Genomic DNA, 20,371 nt, shown 5'->3' with positions numbered 1-20,371 from the left:
CCCTAGCTCTGAGCCAGGAGGCCCAGGCTCAAGTCCCACCTACTTCAGAGGTGGGTCATAAAATCCCTGAACAGATTGATTAAAAACACCACCAGTTCTGTGTATTTAACAGAGACTTGTTTTATTTCTGTGGCTTATCATCAATCATATCCATCTAATTTAAATCAACATACATCACGTCTGTAGAAGTTGCTCTCATACAGCATGGACCCTATGAACTCAAATTACCCCTTCCAGTGCTGTAAATTACCAATTGTTCAACACTGTTGTTTCTTGCTCTGACAGATTTTGACTAAAATATTCCTTCCTAAAATAGCAAGACAATACTGCTTTATGCACGTTTATGGCAGAGCTACCAGTACAACAAACTGATAAACACACTAATCACTTTGAGAGCTCTCTGGAGCAAATCTTATTCTAACATTTCTTATAACCCTATGATCTGCATGTTCTTGTTTGCAATGATCTTCCTGTACTGATCGCAAAACAAAGCTTTTCACTGTACTTAGGTACATGTGATTACAATAAATCAAATCAAATCACTTTACATGGCAAACTCTCAGTAACGTGTACTATTTATTACAAGAAAATGGATTCTAGCTACTGGTAAACAATGAACTGTCAACAAACTTACTAGTTAAAACACTAATTTCTTTATAAAACTTCCCCAATGCAGGCATGTGCACACACAGGGAAAAAAAAAGTGTCATGATTGGGAGAAAGATTGGGAAGACAGTCCAATGGTCCCTGTTCAAAAGGTCTGCTCAGTGATCCTTTTGCCTTTTTAGAACTGGTTGCTCCTTGATCTTCCCACTCCAGATACTTTAACTTGCTTAAAAGGTACAAGGGAGTTCGCTCACACCTACATCTCTGAACTATTAGTTAAAAGTCAAAGATTACAGCAACTGAAGAGAAGAAATAAATGGACTTTCTTCAGGGTCAAGCTATTCTTGGTACAGATAAAGGATGGCACTTAGCTTTCTTGAGGTCTGTTGGCTTCTAGGAGAAAGTGAGGACTGCAGATGCTGGAGATCAGAGCTGAAAATGTGTTGCTGGAAAAGCGCATCAGGTCAGGCAGCATCCAAGGAACAGGAGAATCGACGTTTCGGGCATAAGCCCTTCTTCGGGCTTATGCCCGAAACGTCGATTCTCCAGTTCCTTGGATGCTGCCTGACCTGCTGCGCTTTTCCAGCAACACATTTTCAGGTCTGATGGCTTCTGCCCATGAACTGATCAGTTACCTGGGAGTTATTCACACAGTTGTTGACAGGCAGAAGGCCTTTGTTATTGATAACAGGTTGCCATTAAACCAGGCCAATTAGCTACCTGCTACTGGCTAAATGTCTATTCCTATCCCTTGGCTCCAGCTCATGTGCAATTAGACTTGCTCACTGCTTGAGCAAACTGCAGCTCAACAGCACTTAGGTTGTTGTCAAACAATTTGTTTTGGAAAGTTGAAGCATCTTTTACACAATCCTTGGTTTAAAAAAAAAGTCCTTTTCTCATTTCAGTCCACAATCAGAACCATAAAAATTAAAACTTAGTCCTTTACAGTCAAAAATCATAAACTTAAAAATTGAAAACTAGTCTTCAGTGATTTTATGACAAATACACTCAATTTTGATTCCTAAAACATCAACAGAAAATATCTTTGAATTGGAGGCTGTTTGCCCAGTGTTGTATCAGCTGTTTAGTAAGGACAGACATACTTACATTTAGATAAGTTTCCAAGATCTCAAAAAAACTCCAAAGCAGTTTACAGTCAATGAGTTATTTTTAAAATGTTATCACTGCTATAACATAGCAGTGTTCAGCCTTCATTCAAGCCTTGCCTGCTAGGACTCTCTCTTCATTTGTGTTCTCCCTTGTTGCCAAGGATGCCAAAAAACCGAATAAACAGATGTACGTTGATATCTCCCCCAATGCTGAGGCAATGTCAAGAAAGCTGCTTTCTCTCAATAATAATGTGGCAGAGAACATCTATACTTTTAATTTCAAGTTGTTGAAAGTGCAATTCAATTTTGTTTTCTGCTGGAGCTGGCCAAAAGTGGTAAAATTTTATTAATATAGTCAAAAACTTAATTGATTAGAATAGGATTGAGAGGAATGCCACATTATCCTGCAATTCAATAGTATGTCCATCAAAGTGCTCTGAAGATCTGATCACCCTAAGGTTAAGACAGTTTCATTCATACCATTCCTTTAGTAGTTGGTTGAGAACTTAAAGTTCCACAAAGGGGAACTTAACAACATGATCTATTTCTTTTTAAAAAAGAAATACTTCTTTTACAATCGGCAAGATCCCAGATCCAACTTACTAAAATTTAATTTAACCTAATTATTAGCACAAATTAATTGGAGTTTACATTTTAAATTGTAAATTGCAGGGTGGGGGATCCAAAACTAGAGGACATAGTTTTAAGAGAAAGTATAAAAGGAACCTAAGGTGCAATTTTTCATGCAGAGGATGGTGCATGGATGGAATAAGCTGGCAGAGGAAGTGGTGGAGGCTGGTACAATTACAACATTTGAAAAGCATCTGGATGGGTACACCAATAGGAAGGGTTGAGGGAGATATGGGCCAAATGCTGGCAAATTGGATTAGATTAGGTTATGATATCTGGTCGGCATAGATGAGTTGGACTGAAGAGACTATTTCTGTGCTGAACATCTCTACGACTGTAACTGGAGAAGGGCAGACACTCTGACCTCTGCAGTGAAACTTGAATGTGGGACATTAAAGCAAAGAACATGGAAAGCTGTATTTTAATTCCACCTCTCCCAGTGAGACTCTCAGCTGTTGCTCTCTATTACACAAGACAGTTTTGGATTTCAGAGTGATTATGCAAAATGCACTATGGCTGTTGCACATGCATAGCCAGTGATGTCACCCAACTGCTATAGGAAGCATCTGCACACACAATGATGACAACACAGATTTGTGTGCAGTGACATCAGCAGGCATGCTCCTATCAGAAAGGCAGGGTAGTGAAGTGGAAGTTGGTTCTTCAGGGGGGCAGGGCAAAGAATGGGGGTGGGTCTGCCTGGCCTCTCCAGCCACTGCCTCATCATCTGCCATGTACAAAGTAGGGCTCCTCTCCTGATTATTTACACTTCAGTCACTTCCGTGCTGTCAGTTCATTTCCGAAATTAAGGCCACTGTTTGCGCTACCTGGTGGGAACATTCACAATAAACACAACCTTCACAACAAGAAAAAACTCCACACTTACAAGTGCTTGCTTTCTGGGAAGAAGCTAGTTGACAGTTATTGTGAAAATTAACAATTCACACATCAAGAGGGCATCTTCACATTAATTTAATAGATTAAACATTGTGCTAAACTCAAGTGCATTTAACATGTAAATGCAGAATGCTGCAAATTGGTCAGCAATGTGGCAATTCATAATTCATAGACATTCACTTTCCCACCAATTTGTATTTAACAATAGTATGTTCCTCAACCACCAGAACACTTCAACAAAGTCCAGACCTCATGCATCATCCTGCTGACATGACTGAAAAATCCTAGTTGAGGATTTAAAAAATTGAATGTGTTGTGACGCTAATCAACACCTTTAACCTATCACATAGATGATCCAGCTTTATTGCAAGGAGAGAGCAAACATAGCCAAGTCCTGCAATGTACATAAAGCACCCACCTGGTTGGTGGGGGGAGGGAATCAATATTTAGGGCTGATTGAGTTCCAATCCAGGATAAAGTTTAATTGACACACAATCCACCTTAAACACCTTCCATCACTGACAAACAGTGACATGTAGTGCCTACCATCTACAAGATGCACTATAATAACTCACCAAGACTCCTGCTACAGGATGTTCCAATTCAATAACCTCGATCACCCAGAAGAACATTGGCTGCAGAAGCATTGGAGCCTGCAAGTTCTCTTCTGTATTTGGAATTTTCACCATTCCTTCACTGTCCCTGGATCAAAGTCTTGATACCTGCTTCCTAATAGCTCTACCGACAGGCCCACCATATGGTGCAGCAGTTCCGGAAGGGAACTTTCCTTCAAGAACAATTAAGAATAAATAATAAAATATACTGACTGGACTTACATCCCATGAACAAACTTAAATGACATAAAAGCAACCACTGTTCTTGATTAGTAGTCTACATCATGCTCTGAGACTAGAGTTTAAATTCCACCATGGCAGTCTAGAATTAAAAGTATACTCATGACCACGAAACCAGTATTGGTTTTTGTTTAAAAAAACCCAACTGCTTCACTGATGACTTTTATAAAAAGCAGTTTGCCATCCTTACCCAGTCTAGCTTACAGGTTGTTCCGCTATAATGCCACAATTGTGTTCCTCTACAACCTTGCTCTCCAGAAAAATTGCGCGATCGAAACCGCTACAGAAAATCGCACTGTTAAAGATCACGAATAGAAAATAGTTATACCTGTTCAGTAGAAAGTTCACATTATCAAAATAATGCTCACAATTCGTGAATTGCATTACAGTCAATTTGTGCTGATGAAATGCACATTATAGAAGAATGACCTGTACATGTTGACTGCAACCCACACCGATATGGTTATTTGTCAACTCCCCTCCGCAATGACCAAAGGAAGCCATTCAGTTGTATCAAAGGCGAATGGATTTAATAAAAAGAATGAAACAAAACAGATGACTATGCGCTTGCCGAAGAACCAGGAACTGACAGCAAAACCAGCCTTGTGAACTCCCCAAAGTCTTCCTTCCAAATCTGGGAGAACTATCTCACAGACTACCCAAGCAACCACTTGATAGTTATACTCTCACAATCATGCTTTACACAAAGTTCCACACAACACTAACACCATCCTGCCAGCGAGACAGAGCAGAGAGTGTGGTGGCAGCACAGTGGTACCAGGTCAAAAGGGAGTTGTCCTGGCAGCCCTTGATGTCCAATGGTATCACGTCAACGATTGGCAAGGAAATCTCCTGCTGATTACGATGTATCTCCACCTTCCCTCCTGCCTCAACCTCTCCATGACAATATGTGTAGGAGTGACCTCCTCACAGGCCTCATGGAGACAAAGACAAACCATTGGTACTACTACTGTGCTCAATAGGATAGATTTCAAACTGATCTACTAATTTAGGACTACTCTTGCCAAATAGCTTAAGCAGCAACTGACAAACAGGGTTAAGCAATTCCACAATCAATGTTTCAACTTTGTAATGCTGTCACAGTCGAGAAGGATGGTGGGCTGGCCGAGGAAGCTCCTCAAATATTCTCATCCTCAATGACAGAGAAGTCCAAAACATATCAGTGAAAAAGGACAGAAGCATTTGCAATATCCTTCAGCCAGAAATGTTGAATGCTGAGGCTCCATCTCAGCTTCCTCAAAATCAAGAACTATCCGAAGACACTGGATACTGCGGAGGCTATGAGCCCTTACAACATTCCAACATGGTATCGAAGACATGTGGACCAAATCTTGCCATTCCCTAGTCAAGCTGTTCCAGTACAGCTACAACACTGACATCAACCTGAAAATGCATGAAGCTGCACTCAAAAAGCAGGACAAATTCAATCCAGCCAATTACTTTCCCATCACTCTCAAATATCAGTAAAATGACAGGACAGGTCAGAGTCATAGAGATGTACAGCATGGAAACAGACCCTCCGGTCCAACCCGTCCATGCCGACCAGATATCCCAACCCAATCTAGACCCACCTGCCAGCACCCGGCCCATATCCCTCCAAACCCTTTCTATTTATATACCCATCCAAATGCCTCTTAAATGTTGCAATTGTACCAGCCTCCACCACATCCTCTGGCAGCTCATTCCATACACGTACCACCCTCTGCGTGAAAACGTTGCCCCTTAGGTCTCTTTTATATCTTTCCCCTCTCACCCTAAACCTATGCCCTCCAGTTCTGGACTCCCCAACCTCAGGGAAAAGACTTTGCCTATTTATCCTTTCCATGCCCCTCAATTCTGTAAACCTCAGCCTCTGACACTCCAGAGAAAACAGCCCCAGCCTGTTCAGCCTCTCTCTGTAGCTCAGATCCTCCAACCCTGGCAACATCCTTGTAAATCTTTTCTGAACCCTTTCAAGCTTCGCAACATCTTTCCGATAGGAAGGAGACCAGAATTGCACACAATATTCCAACAGTGGCCTAACCAATGTCCTGTACTCAATACTCTGACCAATAAAGGAAAGCATACCAAACGCCTTCTTCACTATCGTATTTACCTGCGACTCCACTTTCAAGGAGCTATGAACCTGCACTCCAAGGTCTCTTTGTTCAGCAACACTCCCTAGGACCTTACCATTAAGTGTATAAATCCTGCTAAGATTTGCTTTCCCAAAATGCAGCACCTCACATTTATCTGAATTAAACTCCATCTGCCACTTCTCAGCCCATTGGCTCACCTGGTCCAGATCCTGTTGTAATCTGAGGTAACCCTCTTCGCTGTCCACTACACCTCCAATTTTGGTGTCATTTGCAAACTTGCTAACTGTACCTCTTATGCTCGCATCCAAATCATTTTATGTAAATGACAAAAAGTAGAGGGTCATCAACAGTTATCAAGTAACATTTACATCGCAATAACCTGCAAACTGTTGTTCAGTCTGTCTGTTTTGTCTGTCACATCATTCTGGTCTTGATTCAAGTGTCGACAAGAGCGCTGAATTCCAGTGGGGAGATATGAGTGACTGTTCATGCAATTTACCATCCTTACCCAGTCTAGCATACAGGTCGTTCAGCAATAACGTGACAGTTGTGTTCCTCTGCAACCTTGCGGTATAGAAAACCGCTACAGAAAATTGCGCTGTAGAAGATCGCTAATAGAAAATAGTTTTACCTGTTCAGTAGAAAGTTCATGTTATCAAAATAACATGAAGGCCAAATTTGACCAAGTGAGACATCAAGGAGTCCTTGCAGGAGTGGAACAAATAGGAAGTGAAGGGAAAAATCTCTACTTGATGAAATCATACCAAGCACAAAGCCTTGTGGGAGGGTCAATCATTTCAACTCTAAGACATCTCCACAGAAATTCTGTAGGGTAACATCTTAGGCCAAGTCAGCTACATCTGCTTCAATGACCTTCCCTTCATCATAAGGTCAAAAATTGAGATGGTAGTTGTGCTATCACCACCTATATGTCGCACTGAAGAAATTCACCATAGCTGTTAGGCAGCACCTTCCAAAAACCATGACCACTACCATCTCAAAGGGCTACGGCAGTTAGTACATGGGAATACCACCACTTGCAAGTTCCTCTCCAAGCTATTCTCCATCCTGGTTTGGAGAATTACTACTCCTTCAAAGTGTTGTTGGATAAATATCCTGGAATTCCCTCCTTAACAGCATTGTGGCTCTACCTACACCACCTGGATTGCAGCAGTTCATGAAGGCAGCTTACCATCACCTTCTCAGGGCCTAAAAAGAATGGACAATAAATGTTGGAATTTGCCACATTCCCCCAAATGATTATTAAAGAAAAACAAATTAACTGTATGAGTGTCTGCTGCCCACTTAACTGGAACAATCCACTAGAAATCATGCCCTCAAACTATGCTTGTTGTAATATTTAAAATGCATTTTGTCATTGGAACGTAGTGAAGTATTAATGTAAATAGCAGATCATATATATTCGGCACTAGGGCAGCAGTAAAAGGTGTTAGTCTGTGGCAGTTGTATTATGAATGGTTCTTTCATGTTGAGCTTTTATGAGTAGCAATAAAGTGTAAAACAAAAAGGCTACAAACAGAATCCATTAGACATAGAACATAGAAAAATACAGTGCAGTACAGGCCCTTTGGCCCTCGATGTTGCGCCGATCCAAGCGCACCTAACCTACACTAGCCCACTATCCTCCATATGTCTATCCAATGCCCGTGTAAATGCCCATAAAGAGGGAGAGTCCACCACTGCTACTGGCAGGGCATTCCATGAACTCACGACTCGCTGAGTAAAGAATCTACCCCTAACATCTGTCCTATACCTACCACCCCTTAATTTAAAGCTATGCCCCCTCGTAATAGCTGACTCCATACGTGGAAAAAGGTTCTCATAGTCAACCCTATCTAAACCCCTAATCATCTGTACACCTCTACCAAGTCACCCCTAAACCTTCTTTTCTCCAATGAAAACAGCCCCAAGTGCCTCAGCCTTTCATACGATCTTCCTACCATACCAGGCAACATCCTGGTAAACCTCCTCTGCACCCGTTCCAGTGCCTCCACATCCTTCCTATAGTATGGCGACCAAAACTGCACACAATACTCCAGATGCAGCTGCACCAGAGTCTTATACAACTGCAACATGACCTCAGGACTCCGGAACTCAATTCCTCTACCAATAAAAGCCAGTACACCATATGTCTTCTTCACCGCACTATTTACCTGGGTGGCAACTTTCAGAGATCTGTGTACATGGACACCAAGATCCCAAACACAAATCCATGCCGACCCAGCAGTGCCAAACGTAGTGATGATTCTGTACGTAAAAAGCTTTGCTAAGAATTACAAGCAATTTTGTTCAGTATGTTCACAAAGTTATATGGCATCTAGTTTTAATGTTTCTAATAGGTACTTAAACAGTGTAAAGCATCCAGTAACAGTGGAAAAGAAAAATAGCTAACTAAAGCACTCCGATTATAAATCTGTCACTTGTGATTTGGAGCAATAAGGCAGAAAAGACCAACAAGTAGCTTTTCGTCATTTATATAAATGATTTGGATGTGAACACAGGAGATTATAGTTAGTAAGTTTGATGATTACACCAAAACTGGAGGTGTAGGGACAGCGAAGGAGTTTACCTCACAGTGCAACTTAATCTTGATCAGATCCAGGCCAATGGGCTGAGGAGTGGCAGACAAATGTGAGGTGCTACATTTTGGAAAGGCAAATCAGAGCAGGACTTATACACTTAATGGTCAGGTCCTGGAGAGTGTTGCTGGACAAAGAGACCTTAGAGTGCAGGTTCATTGTTCCTTGAAAGTGGAGTCGCAGGTCGATAGGATAGTGAAGGCGGCATTTAGAATGATTTTCTTTATTAGTCAGATGACTAAGTATAGGAATTGGGAGGTCATGTTACAACCGTACAGGACATTGGTTAGGCAACTTCAGGAATATTGTGTGCAATTCTGGTCTCCCTCGTATCAGAAGGATATTGTGAAACTTGAAAGGGTTCAGAAAAGATTTACAAGCATGTTGCCAGGGTTGGAGGATTTTACGTATAGGGAGATGCTGAATAGGCTGGGGCTGTTTTCCCTGGAGCATCGGAGGCTGAGGGATGACCTTATAGAGGTTTATAAAATCATGACGGGCGTGGATAGATCTTTTCCCTGGGGTGGGGGAGTCCAGAACTAGAGAGCATAGATTTAGGGTGAGAGGAGAAAGATTTAAAAAGGGACCTAAGGGGCAATTTTTTCATGCAGATGGTGGTGCGTGTATGGAATGAGCTGCCAGAGGAAGTGGTGGAGGCTGGTCCAATTACAACATTTAAAAGGCATCTAGATAGGTATATGAATAGGAAGGGTTTAGAGGCACTTGGGCCAGGTGCTGGCAAATGGAACTAGATTAGATCAGAATAACTGATCGACAAGTACAAGTTGGACCGATGGGTCTGTTTCCATATGTAGATCTCTATGACTAACTAGTACAAGGGTATTTTCCTGTAGTTTGAACAGATCTATTCAAGAATATTAACATTATTTGCATGGTGTGTAATAATAATGGAATATTCAATGTGTGCTGCGCCATGCTGCAAGTAGTGTGCCACCATCAAGTGAGGAAGGAAAGCACTGGCACATGGAACTTAACTACTGCGAAATGAGGAGCAAAAGCTTGACAGACTGTGCAACATCATACAGCAAAGCATTTTGCTGGGGACAAAGAGATCGTCAGTGAGCAGACTCTACCTGCAGGTCGTCGTCCTCCTTTACCAGCTCTTTCCGCGGGAATAAATCCTTGGCCTGAATGTACTCCAAACTGGGTGGCCCCTCCTCACCCTGGCAAGAAAAGCAGACATGGCATCAGAAAGGCAGATACCAAACACACAACATGCATGGCATGCTTAGAATTGAAGAAACTACAATAGAAACATGAACTTGTGCAGCAACTTCCATGGAGGTTAAAGATGCTGGATGTATTTTGACTAGGAATAGATACCTAAATGTCCCACTCATGGACAGTACAGTACTTCACACAAAAAAAAAAGAGGAGCTTGGCTTTATCATATTGCAACAAAATGACTAGCCCAGTACATCCTCACACCAATAATTGAGACAAGATGGTCACAAATTACAAAGGTTATGTAAACTCTAACCAGAATTCAGAATATGTAAATTGAACACATTACCATTGCTGCTTTCATATATTATGTTCCTTAGCCTTTCAAACACAAACGTAAAGCTCTTTAATATGGTTTAAATAATATACAAAATACAAGCAGAAGACAGTCATTCAGACCCTCAAGCTCGCTCTGCAAATGACTGAGGAAACAGTAGTCTAAGATGATAGCTTCTCTTTGCTACACATGGGCTCTGAGATAAATTGCAGCAATGCTTGCTCCAATCCAAATTGGTATAGATTGGAAGTCAAACCTTAAACTACTACTCTGCTAACAAAAGCTAACAAATGCCCCATATTCTGAAGGACTCCATCCTATGGCCCCTAGATCCTAGAAAGACCCTATCAGTACATCACTCCTGTACTCAAGAGGAGAGCTTCAGACAGCAGGAAACTAGACACCAGTTAATATCAGCCATGTAGAAAAAGCTGAAATCTGTTGTTGAGATGAACTATAGCAGGACACTTAAAATTTTAAAAGTTTCATTGCAGTTAAGCAATATCAATGTGGTTTTGTGAAAGAGAAATCATGTTTGACAAAATGTATTAAGAGTTCTACAATGTAGTAATGAGCAATATAGGTACAGGGAAACCTGCAGATGGACTAAACTTAGAATTCCAGAATCATTTAACACAAGGTGCCACATCCCAGGCTATTGCAAAAAATAAGACTCATGGTTTAGAGGGTAACATGTCAGCATGAACAGAAAATCAGTTTGTTCACATGAGATTAGGCATAAATGGATCATTTCAGGCTTGTAAAATATAACAAGTGAGGTGCCAAAGGGATCCAATACTGTGAAGAGTTTTGGTCACCCTATTTAAGAAAGAACACAACTGCATTAGAAACGATACAGAGAAAGTCCATTCAACCAATTCCTGGGATGACAAGTTACTTGCTGGGGAAAGGTCGAACAGGTTTGATGTGTACCCAATGAAGTCTAGCAGAATTAAAGGTGATCTTACTGAGACAAAAAAAAAAATTCTGACTAGCTACTCAACAATTAGGATGCTTCCCCTGTTGGAGACACTAGGATTAATACTTTAGGACTAATCCTTTAGAATTAAGGGATCTCTCATTTTAGGGATGAGAATATTCTTCTGAATGCCTGATCTCTGGAACTGTCTTACCCAGAGAGAGGAGGTTAGAAGAAGCACTGAATACTTTATAAGTCAGAAGTAGACAGATTCTTGACTAACAAAGGAATTGAAGGTATCATGTCATGGATGGACAGGAAAGTGGAGTTAAGGCCATGATCAGATCAAGCTATGATCTTTTTGAATTGTGGAGTAGCCTGCTGGCTGCTAAAACACAGATAGATTGCTAACTTGGCCAAACAGCAAGGGATGCTGGATACATTGGGAGAAAGTGAGGACTGCAGATACTGGAGATCAGAGTCAAGAGTGTGGTGCTGCAGAAGCACAGCAGGTCAGGCAACATCAGAGGAGCAGAGAATTGACTTTTCGGGCATAAGCTCATCATCAGGAATGAGCCCTGCTCCTCCTCCTCAGATGCTGCCTGACCTGCTGTGCTTTTCCAGCACCATGCTCTCAATGCACCTAACATTCTCCCTGTGTGTGCGTGGGTTTCCTCCGGGTGCTCCAGTTTCCTCCCACAATTCAAAGATGTGCAGGTCAGGTGAACTGGCCATGCTAAACTGCCCATAGTGTTAGGTGCATGAGTCAGAGGGAAATGGGTCTGGGTGGGTTACTCTTTGGAGGGTCGGTGTGGACTGGTTGGGCCGAAGGGCCTGTTTCTGCACTGTAGGGAATCTAATCTAAAAAGGCCAATAGGATTAGAGATAGCATTGTAGTGTAACTTGTTTCCTTATAAAGTTAGGACTGTTTTGCATTGGTACTGTCTTGTGTTCGTAGTGATTTGACTGCAACAATATTGTGGGACATCTGGACAAATTCAGTCTTAACATTCTGGTTGAAGTTGCCTAACTTGTTTTGTGGAACAACAAGGCAGCAGGGGCAAATGGCTTAGTCCTATTTTTAATTCATACATGCATAAACTTAATATGCTCTGGTACACTCATCACTTTCTGGCAAAAGCAAGTGTAAAACCAAGTGATGCAAATGTCTCAAAGTGACCAATGCATTACACTATACATTTCATTCATTTTATTGTCAGTGACACGTTACAAAAATAATTAGTCAACGCTTGCTTAGTTTAATACATCATGGTCCACCTTCCAAAATAAGAGACACATTAGCATTCCCACCTAATTTCCAAATTATAAAACTAGTACGTTTGAGAAATTAGTTCCAGAAATGTCAGCAAGAATAATCTTGTTCAATATCAATCTGATTTGATGTCCTTTGGAAGGACTGATGTAATCTCCCCAGAGGACAGCACAGTAGCTTGTCTGTGTACTGTTTATTCGATAATACAGGGATTTAACAAACTGTATCACTTCAGAATCCACACAGCATGCTTAATTCAGTACTTCATAAGAACAAAGAGACCTTGGAGTGGAGGATCATAGTTCCTTGAAAGTGGGGTCACAAGTAGACAGGGTGGTGAAACAGGAGTTTGGTACTTGCCTTTATTAGTCAGCGCAATGAATATAGGAGTTGGTAGTTCATGTTGTGGCTGTGTAGGATGTTGGTTAGGCCACTTTTGGAATACTGCATTCAGTTCCGCTCTCTCTGCTATAGTAAAGATGTTGTGAAACTTGAAAAGGTTCAGAAAAGATTTACAAGCATGGTGCCAGGGTTGGAGGGTTTGAGCTATGGACAGCAACTAAATATGCTGGGGCTATTTTCCCTGGACCATCAGAGGCTGGGGAATGACAGTGTAGAAATTTATAAAACGTGAGGGTTAGGAAAACAGCCAACAGCCAAAATACTTTTCCCAGGATACAGGAGTCCAAAGCTAGGGGGCATTGGTTAAGGTGAGAGGGGAAAGATTTAAAAGGGACCCTAAGGAGCAATGTTTTCACACAGAAGGTGGTGCATGTATGGAATAAGCTGCCAGAGAAAGTGGTAGAGGCTGGTACAATTACATTTAAAAGGCATCTGGATGGGTACATCAATAGGAAGGGTTTAAAGGGATATGGGTCAAATGCTGGCAAACAGGACTAGATGAATTTAGGGTATCTGGTCAGCACGGACAAGTTGGACTAAAGGATCTGTTTCCATATTGTGCATCTCTATGACTCCATAATATGTTGCCATCTTCTAAGTAATACAGTATTAAGAATGCGTTTCAGTTGTATCAATCAATCCAAACAGTTACATTTGGCAAGCACTTGTAACTTTATTGCTGAAATTTAATTTGCAAGGGGTACAGGTAAGTTCATGATACCTATGCTAAAATTGAAAGTTCAGGGGACCATTGCCATAGAGTATTTCTGTTCAGTGCACTTGATGCAATTTTAAAACTACGGTATTATGGAAGATGGGATCCCTGACAAAAAGAACAAAAACAGCTGACTTAACATGGAACAGGAAAGCCTTGCAAAATCAAAAGGGTCCATGGACAGAATGGACATTTAATGTACTGGTCAATGCTTAAAGAGAACAATATTGTTGGAAGTAGGTATGTTCTGCAAAATTATTTGAACAGTGGAGCCATTACAAAATTTAGAATGACAGAAATCTTGGGAAATGATTCGGAGCTCACCAATGAGAGTACAGAACTGAACCCAAGTATAAGTGAATTGGGAGGCATAGATAAAGTAATTATGAAAAGGAATCAACCAGGGCACTCTAGGTAGCTCAGACCACCAAGACCTGTCAAACTTCAGCACATGACAGCTGCAATAAAACATCTATTTTAATAGCTGAAACATCAGACAAAATAGAAGAATAGAAGATATGCACTACATGAGCACTGTAGACAAAGGATCAGGAATATGTATGTTATAGATTCCAAATACATAAATGTGTGTTATATATATCATTAGTTTTATCAATTATATATGGTATCCATAACTGCTGGTCCTTCTAAATATTGTGGCATCAATTTCCTTGAAATGGTTGATCTTGAGGTTACAGTTGGAATCTGGCCAAGTGCAATCTCCAATCATCACTTTGCTGAAGTAATTAGCCTGTGGGAATCTACAATGCAGCGTCTGTACAACAAGGTGTTTTTTCTTGCACTAATAAGAATATGAATATAGCCAATCAGATGAATTGTACTGGCTTCAGGCAAAGGGAGCCTCGTAGTTACATGGAATGGCTTGAAGCATTTGGAAAAGTGCTTAGATTGATAGGGGCAGGAAGTCACATTCACAATATCTAGGTACAACTTTAACTTCACATGCATTCAATTGACTAACTTCTGAAATTATTACTATATACAGTTTTAAATCAATTTATTTCAACACTTTTTAATGGAAATTTAAAATTGGTTTATCAGTTCCACTTCTACTGCTTCCTACATCTCAAGACATCATCCCAGGTCTCTGTCCATTCATCTCTACTTTGTTCTCCAATTCATTATTCTGGACCTTTGAACAATCCCTGCAATCAACAGGCCAGAAAACCAGAACCTCTCCTGATAATTCCTTGTGGTTCATCAACTATCAATGTGAATCCTCTCCAGCAAACCACCCAGAATATTCTAGAGCACATTAAACTGAACTCTCAACTCTGTTCAGTAGTGTATAAATCTCTATTGTGGTTTACATCCTGTTAGTCCAGGCCCTCTGCAGCAAAATCTTACTCTGCTCTAGTGCTTGTTAATTTGGGCCTTCACTTTCTAATCCCCACAGCATTCCACAGCCCATCAATCTGGACGGCGACTGCAAACAATCCATGCAGCATATTGATTAGAAATTTCACTGAGCAGAAAATCCCCAGCAGAACACGACCACTGGACATTATATAGAACTCTCTGTTAGTAAGTACAATAGATGCATAACAAAAGATTCTAAGTAGATGGAAATCTCTATTTACATGAACTGGACTGTGGAAATCAAACCCAGGAAGAATGGCTGTGAGCTTTCACATAATTACTTCAACTGATATAACTATAAATGCATAACAGCTGTTCCTTACTAAAATGCCATACCTTCAGACTGAAATAATAACATAATTTCTCTAAAACAGCATCTGAAGACAGCCTACCTTGGTTTTGGATACAAAAGCATGGCTGACTGGCTACCAAGGTCAGTAAATATATTTCAAATACTTATAATTCACAAATAGAAGCTTTTCTTTGGATTCCTCTTGAATTGGCAAATACAGTATTCTTTTAAATATCATACTGAAAATTCAAGAGCCAGAAAATAAATCTCAATCCACAATGGAAAATGCAAAAATGGCTTAAAACTGGATATTAAAGAATGACAATTAAAAACAGAACAATCTTCAGAATAAATAGAAATATCTAAATGAATCAATTTTTTAATTAATGCCAACTCAACACATCAATGAGATCACCTGAAAGCAGTAGCTGCCTCGGCCCTGTGGAACAGAATATGCTTAGTCACCAGTCGACCTCTCCTCCCTAATAATATCAATTAATTCAATGTGATTTTGCCCCCTGGTCCCACCGACATACTGCATATCAAGAATAATCCAGCAACCCATAGCTGCACAGGCCGCAAAGCTAATAGAAGGAAAAAAGAAAGCAGAGACTCACAAAGCAATTCAGCATGGAACAGCTGACGTGAGCAGCCAGACTCATGTTCAGTGAAGGCCAGTCTGATGCTGCAGTACATGGAGCTTAGACAGAAGTATAGTGGGTGGATTCAACCCTGGTACAGACCCCTTCATCGCTGTCTCTGCTATCAAATAAAAAATGATGAATTCACACTGCCTAGAAAGTGAATAATGTAAGGAAGCATTTCTCAGGCTTAATCCAATCAGCTCACTCCCTGCAGCAGGTGCATATTGCTGTACTACTGCTCAAGAGACAGGGCGAAAAGGGATTGTAGCTCCTCCTACGGAACATCAGTACTGTGTAAACTGTACTGCATCAGAGGAAGCACCCACTGCAGCTCTCTGCAGTCAGCTATTATACAAGACACAGGCTGCAAGAAAAGTGTCTGTATTCAACTGGAGCAGTTTGAATTTCTTGGATCCAAAAAAACTGGTTCCTTGAAAGATTTACACCCTTTTCACAAGACCTTTAAAGTCTGTTTCAAATTCATAGCATGTGCATAGTTGAATTGACTAGTGTTTTTCTACACAGTTATTAGTAAGTAATGGTTGAAAAATGGATAGCAGGCAATCAAACGATGCAACAAGCACAGACAACCTAATCAGTACCTAATTTGAACAATAATCAGTACCTAATATCAGTTTGATATCTCCCTCGAGTGACAAAAGTTAAACGTATTCTCAACATCGGGGCTGGGTGCTCTCTCATAATGAAACAAAATAGTGGTGACGAGTGAAACACAAAATGACTGGAGACAGTATAGCTGAAGAGATTGTTAGGTGGACGCTGCATACGAGTGGGGACTAAAGAAATCTAGACAGACCGGAATTCTTAAAAGACGGGAGAAAGGAGAAATGCACAGATCCTGATCCTGTGAGAGAAGAAACGGAGGCAAGGCAGCGATAAAAACTTGGGGGTGGGGTAGACAGCCAGACGAACCCAAAAAGGAAAGGGGCGGAGCAAAGACTGTTCGAGACAAACCCAGTTTAATGAGGCCCTTAAACATTTGTTCTAAAACGCCAACTTCGAGAAATCGCTATTTCCACAAGAAATAGACCTAAACTCTATATTTTAAAAAGGCAGTTAGAAAATAAAACATGCCACGCTAATTTTCTCAGCACCGGACATTAATGACCAATGGGGAGACACGCTGCTCTGGAAAGCCGGGCTGAGGCTAACATTCGACAAAAGCGGATATTTAAACTATCTTAAACAATACATACTGCCTATTATTTCATTGTTAAATTTATCATGTTCCATCTCGCCATTGTGCATTTCGCCGGGGGCTATGATACCGACAAAATCAGTAAATGGTGAACAACTGAAACAGCAGCTCATCGATCACGGTTTTCCTCTCTTTGCCCCACCCTGCTGGTGATTCAGACTCGGTATGGTAATGCTGCATGCAATGACTCACATAACAATAGAATTATACTGTGCAATGTTGCATCCAGGCTGTGTTTTTATACTTAAAAATAAAACTTGCCTGATCGATTAATTCAAGCGTTGGTTGGTGGGAGCTATCACCGCCTTTTTGAAGGATCAATAGGTTCTCATGAGCAGAAAACTGCATCTTATCAAGTTCAAGTCGCACTCACTTGCCCCACACCACACACTAAAGTAGTTTAAAGATCGTCGCAATTGCCGTAATTAAAAATATTTAAAAGCGAGCATTGCAAAATAAAGCCCAAGCGGAAACTTCTTTTCCCTCCTGTGGAGAACTTTTACTTTTGCCGTACCGCTTTGGACAATCGATCAGAGATTAAAACTCTCAAGGGAGGTATAATAAACATAAAACCACGGTTTAAACGCATTTGTTAGTACACTAGGGCTGTCATGGACCAGCTGTAACAAGATTCACTGTTTAATTCTTCTAATGAAATTACAAATCTGCATTACCAATGTTGGTTAAAAGACGGAGTCAAGGTTGGTATGCCATTTCTGTACATTACAATCCCACGTTTTCTGTTTTAACTCAGACTTCAGAATCGTATTCCTTGTCTATCAGAGGTCTTCAATTAATAACTCCCTCCCCAACTCAAGTACACCGAGCAGCTCAATGATGTACACAACTATAAAATTAAGAGTAATACTCCAAAAAACGTAGAGGAGAAGGGACACCAGGATGCACATGTACATCAGCTATTAAAAAAAGACAGGGCAAGTGTGGACCTGTTAATGAAACGCAAAATGTTTCAGGCCTCATAAACAAGAGACCCGAACGTACAACAGTAGTAAGGTGATACTGAACTTAAAAACGACACTGGTTACACCTCAGCTAAGTACTGTATACAGTTCCAGGCATGAACTATAGGAAGGATGTTAATGCATTGGACAGAGTGCAGAAAAGGTTTATGAGAATAGCTTCAGGGATGAACACATTGTAAAAGTTGGGACTACTTTCAAAATCATGAGATGTCTGCCAGAGAGTATAAAAGGACAAACTATTCCCATTCATAAATGGGACAAAAAACAGGGCATAGTTTTGAACAATTTTGCAAAAGAGCAAATGTCTGGTGAGAAAACAAAACATTTTTACACAAGTAACTTTAATACAGAATGTACTGCCTAGAAGTATGGTGGAGGCAGGTTCAATTGATGGATTCAAGAAGATATACGTGCAGGGTTATGGGGAAGAGGCAGGAGATTCACATTAAGCTAAAAACATTCAGAAGGGTCTCTTTCGCAAAGTGGTAGCATCCCCACCACAAATTCCACCTGTATCAGAGTGTCATATCATACTGTCAATCTGAACAGGTTGATTAAAAACAATGTAAAAACACACAGCTAATACAGACAGAGTTAAAAATCACACAGCAGGTTTATTTGGAAGCACTAGCTTTCGAAGCACTGTTCATTCATCAGTGGTTGTGGAGCATAAGATCGTAAGACACAGTATTTATAGCAAAAGTTTACAGTGTGATAAAATGATATATGGAAATGGACCTGAATTGTTTGTTAAGTCTCTCATCTTTTAGGATGAGAAGTCCCAGAACTTTAAAAGAAGTTCTGGGACTTACATATGAAAGAACTGAAACCAACATGCCGTATTCTAAAAGATGAGACTTAAACAATTCAGTCTTTTTCCATATATCATTTCATCACACTGTAAACTCTTGCTATAAATTCTGTGTCTTACGATCTTATCACCCGATGAAGGAACAGCGCTCTGAAAGCTAGTGCTTCCAAATAAACCTGTTGGACTATAGCCTGATGTTGTGATTTTTAAACTTTGTACACCCCAGTCCAACACTGGTATCTCCAAATCATGAATAGAGACAGAATGTCTGAATGGCCTCTTTCTACACTTTAAAAGGTCTGTGAATTCACCTTCAGTGATAAATGAAATAGTACAGGACAGAAGTAGTGGCTTCAAATTCTTGAAAGGAAATGTCCCTTCACAAAAGTAATTAGCATGAAGGACTCACCAATACAATAGGAAGGGTTAATTGAAATTGCTCCTTCTCACTTCAATTTGCCACAAGATGATTTGCTGCAAAATACATATTTGCTGAGACACCAGGATTAGTTGTCAATATTTTGCTGGAGAATTCAATCCCAAAGGCATATTCCAGTAGGGTGCAGCACTGTCAAGATGGTATTACAACTACGAAGTGACAATGGGTGAATGGACACTGTACAACAATCACCAGCCAGGAATGTTCCCTCCCAGTCTGGGACATTCCGCTTCGGAAATTCGGGTGACCATCCCCTAAGGCGGGCTTCAGGACAGGCAGCAATGCAGAGTGGCTGAGCAGAAGCTGATAGCAAAGTTCGGTACCCATGGGAATTGTCTCAACCAGGACCTTGGGTTCATGTCACATGGCAGGTGACCCCACTGCATGATACACTCTCTCTCACACCCATGCAGACCCTCCCTCATATAAAAGTTCTCTCTCATATGCACATACATGCCCCTCCCCCACTGACACTAACACATGTACCTTCTCACACATAACCCATCACACGCACAATCATATGCACTCACACCCACACACCCATACTCAATCTGTCGCTCCTACATGTGCACACATAAAAGCTTATGGGGTGAATTTGTTTTTGCAGAATTACATTTTATTTTGCTCAAAAACTGCATGGATCCATGTAAAGTTACACAGAGGGTTTATCAGTCTGACATAGCATTGGGACACAGGCTTCATACCTATTGTTTAAAAAACTGATCTATCTTGAGAATGTAATTTAAAATAAATTCTAGGATTTACATATCAAAAGAACAGAAACCAGCACATCCCTTTATAAAAGATGAAAGCTTTAATCTAAGATTGTTTACTGTGTCACATCTCCATGACACTGGACTCCTTTGGCCATAAATTCTGTGAGCATGATCTTAATCTCCACAACCACCTGAAGATGGAGCAGCACTCTGAAAGCTAGTGCTTCCAAATAAACTTGTTGGATTATAAAAAATGGTGTT

General features: G+C 40.7%; 1 protein-coding gene across 8 annotated transcripts in view; it reads right to left on the bottom strand.

The window, feature by feature from the left end:
- Positions 1-20,371, bottom strand: part of LOC148141886 (phosphatidylinositol-3,5-bisphosphate 3-phosphatase MTMR4-like) — a 186,230-nt gene that overhangs the window by 107,927 nt on the left and 57,932 nt on the right. For 6 of the 8 annotated variants that reach the window (XR_015752364.1, XR_015752365.1, XR_015752367.1 and 3 more), the window contains exons 1-2: positions 15,916-16,069; positions 9,890-9,979 (exon numbers count right to left, since the gene is read on the bottom strand). Coding sequence is in view for 4 of the 8 variants with exons in the window: in XM_087977442.1 (XP_087833568.1) it covers positions 9,890-9,979; positions 15,916-15,960 (135 nt within the window). In the remaining 4 variants the exon portion in view is untranslated. Of the gene's footprint in view, positions 1-9,889; positions 9,980-15,915; positions 16,070-20,371 lie in introns of those variants that run through there. The other 2 variants (XM_087977444.1, XM_087977443.1) reach the window with 1 other exon arrangement.

This window comes from Chiloscyllium plagiosum, unplaced genomic scaffold (genome assembly GCF_037043375.1).
Source record: "Chiloscyllium plagiosum isolate Xiang-an unplaced genomic scaffold, Cpla_swu_hap1 HiC_scaffold_31, whole genome shotgun sequence".
Classification (NCBI taxonomy): Eukaryota; Metazoa; Chordata; class Chondrichthyes; order Orectolobiformes; family Hemiscylliidae; genus Chiloscyllium; species Chiloscyllium plagiosum.
This window is presented reverse-complemented; position numbering and strand designations above follow the sequence as displayed.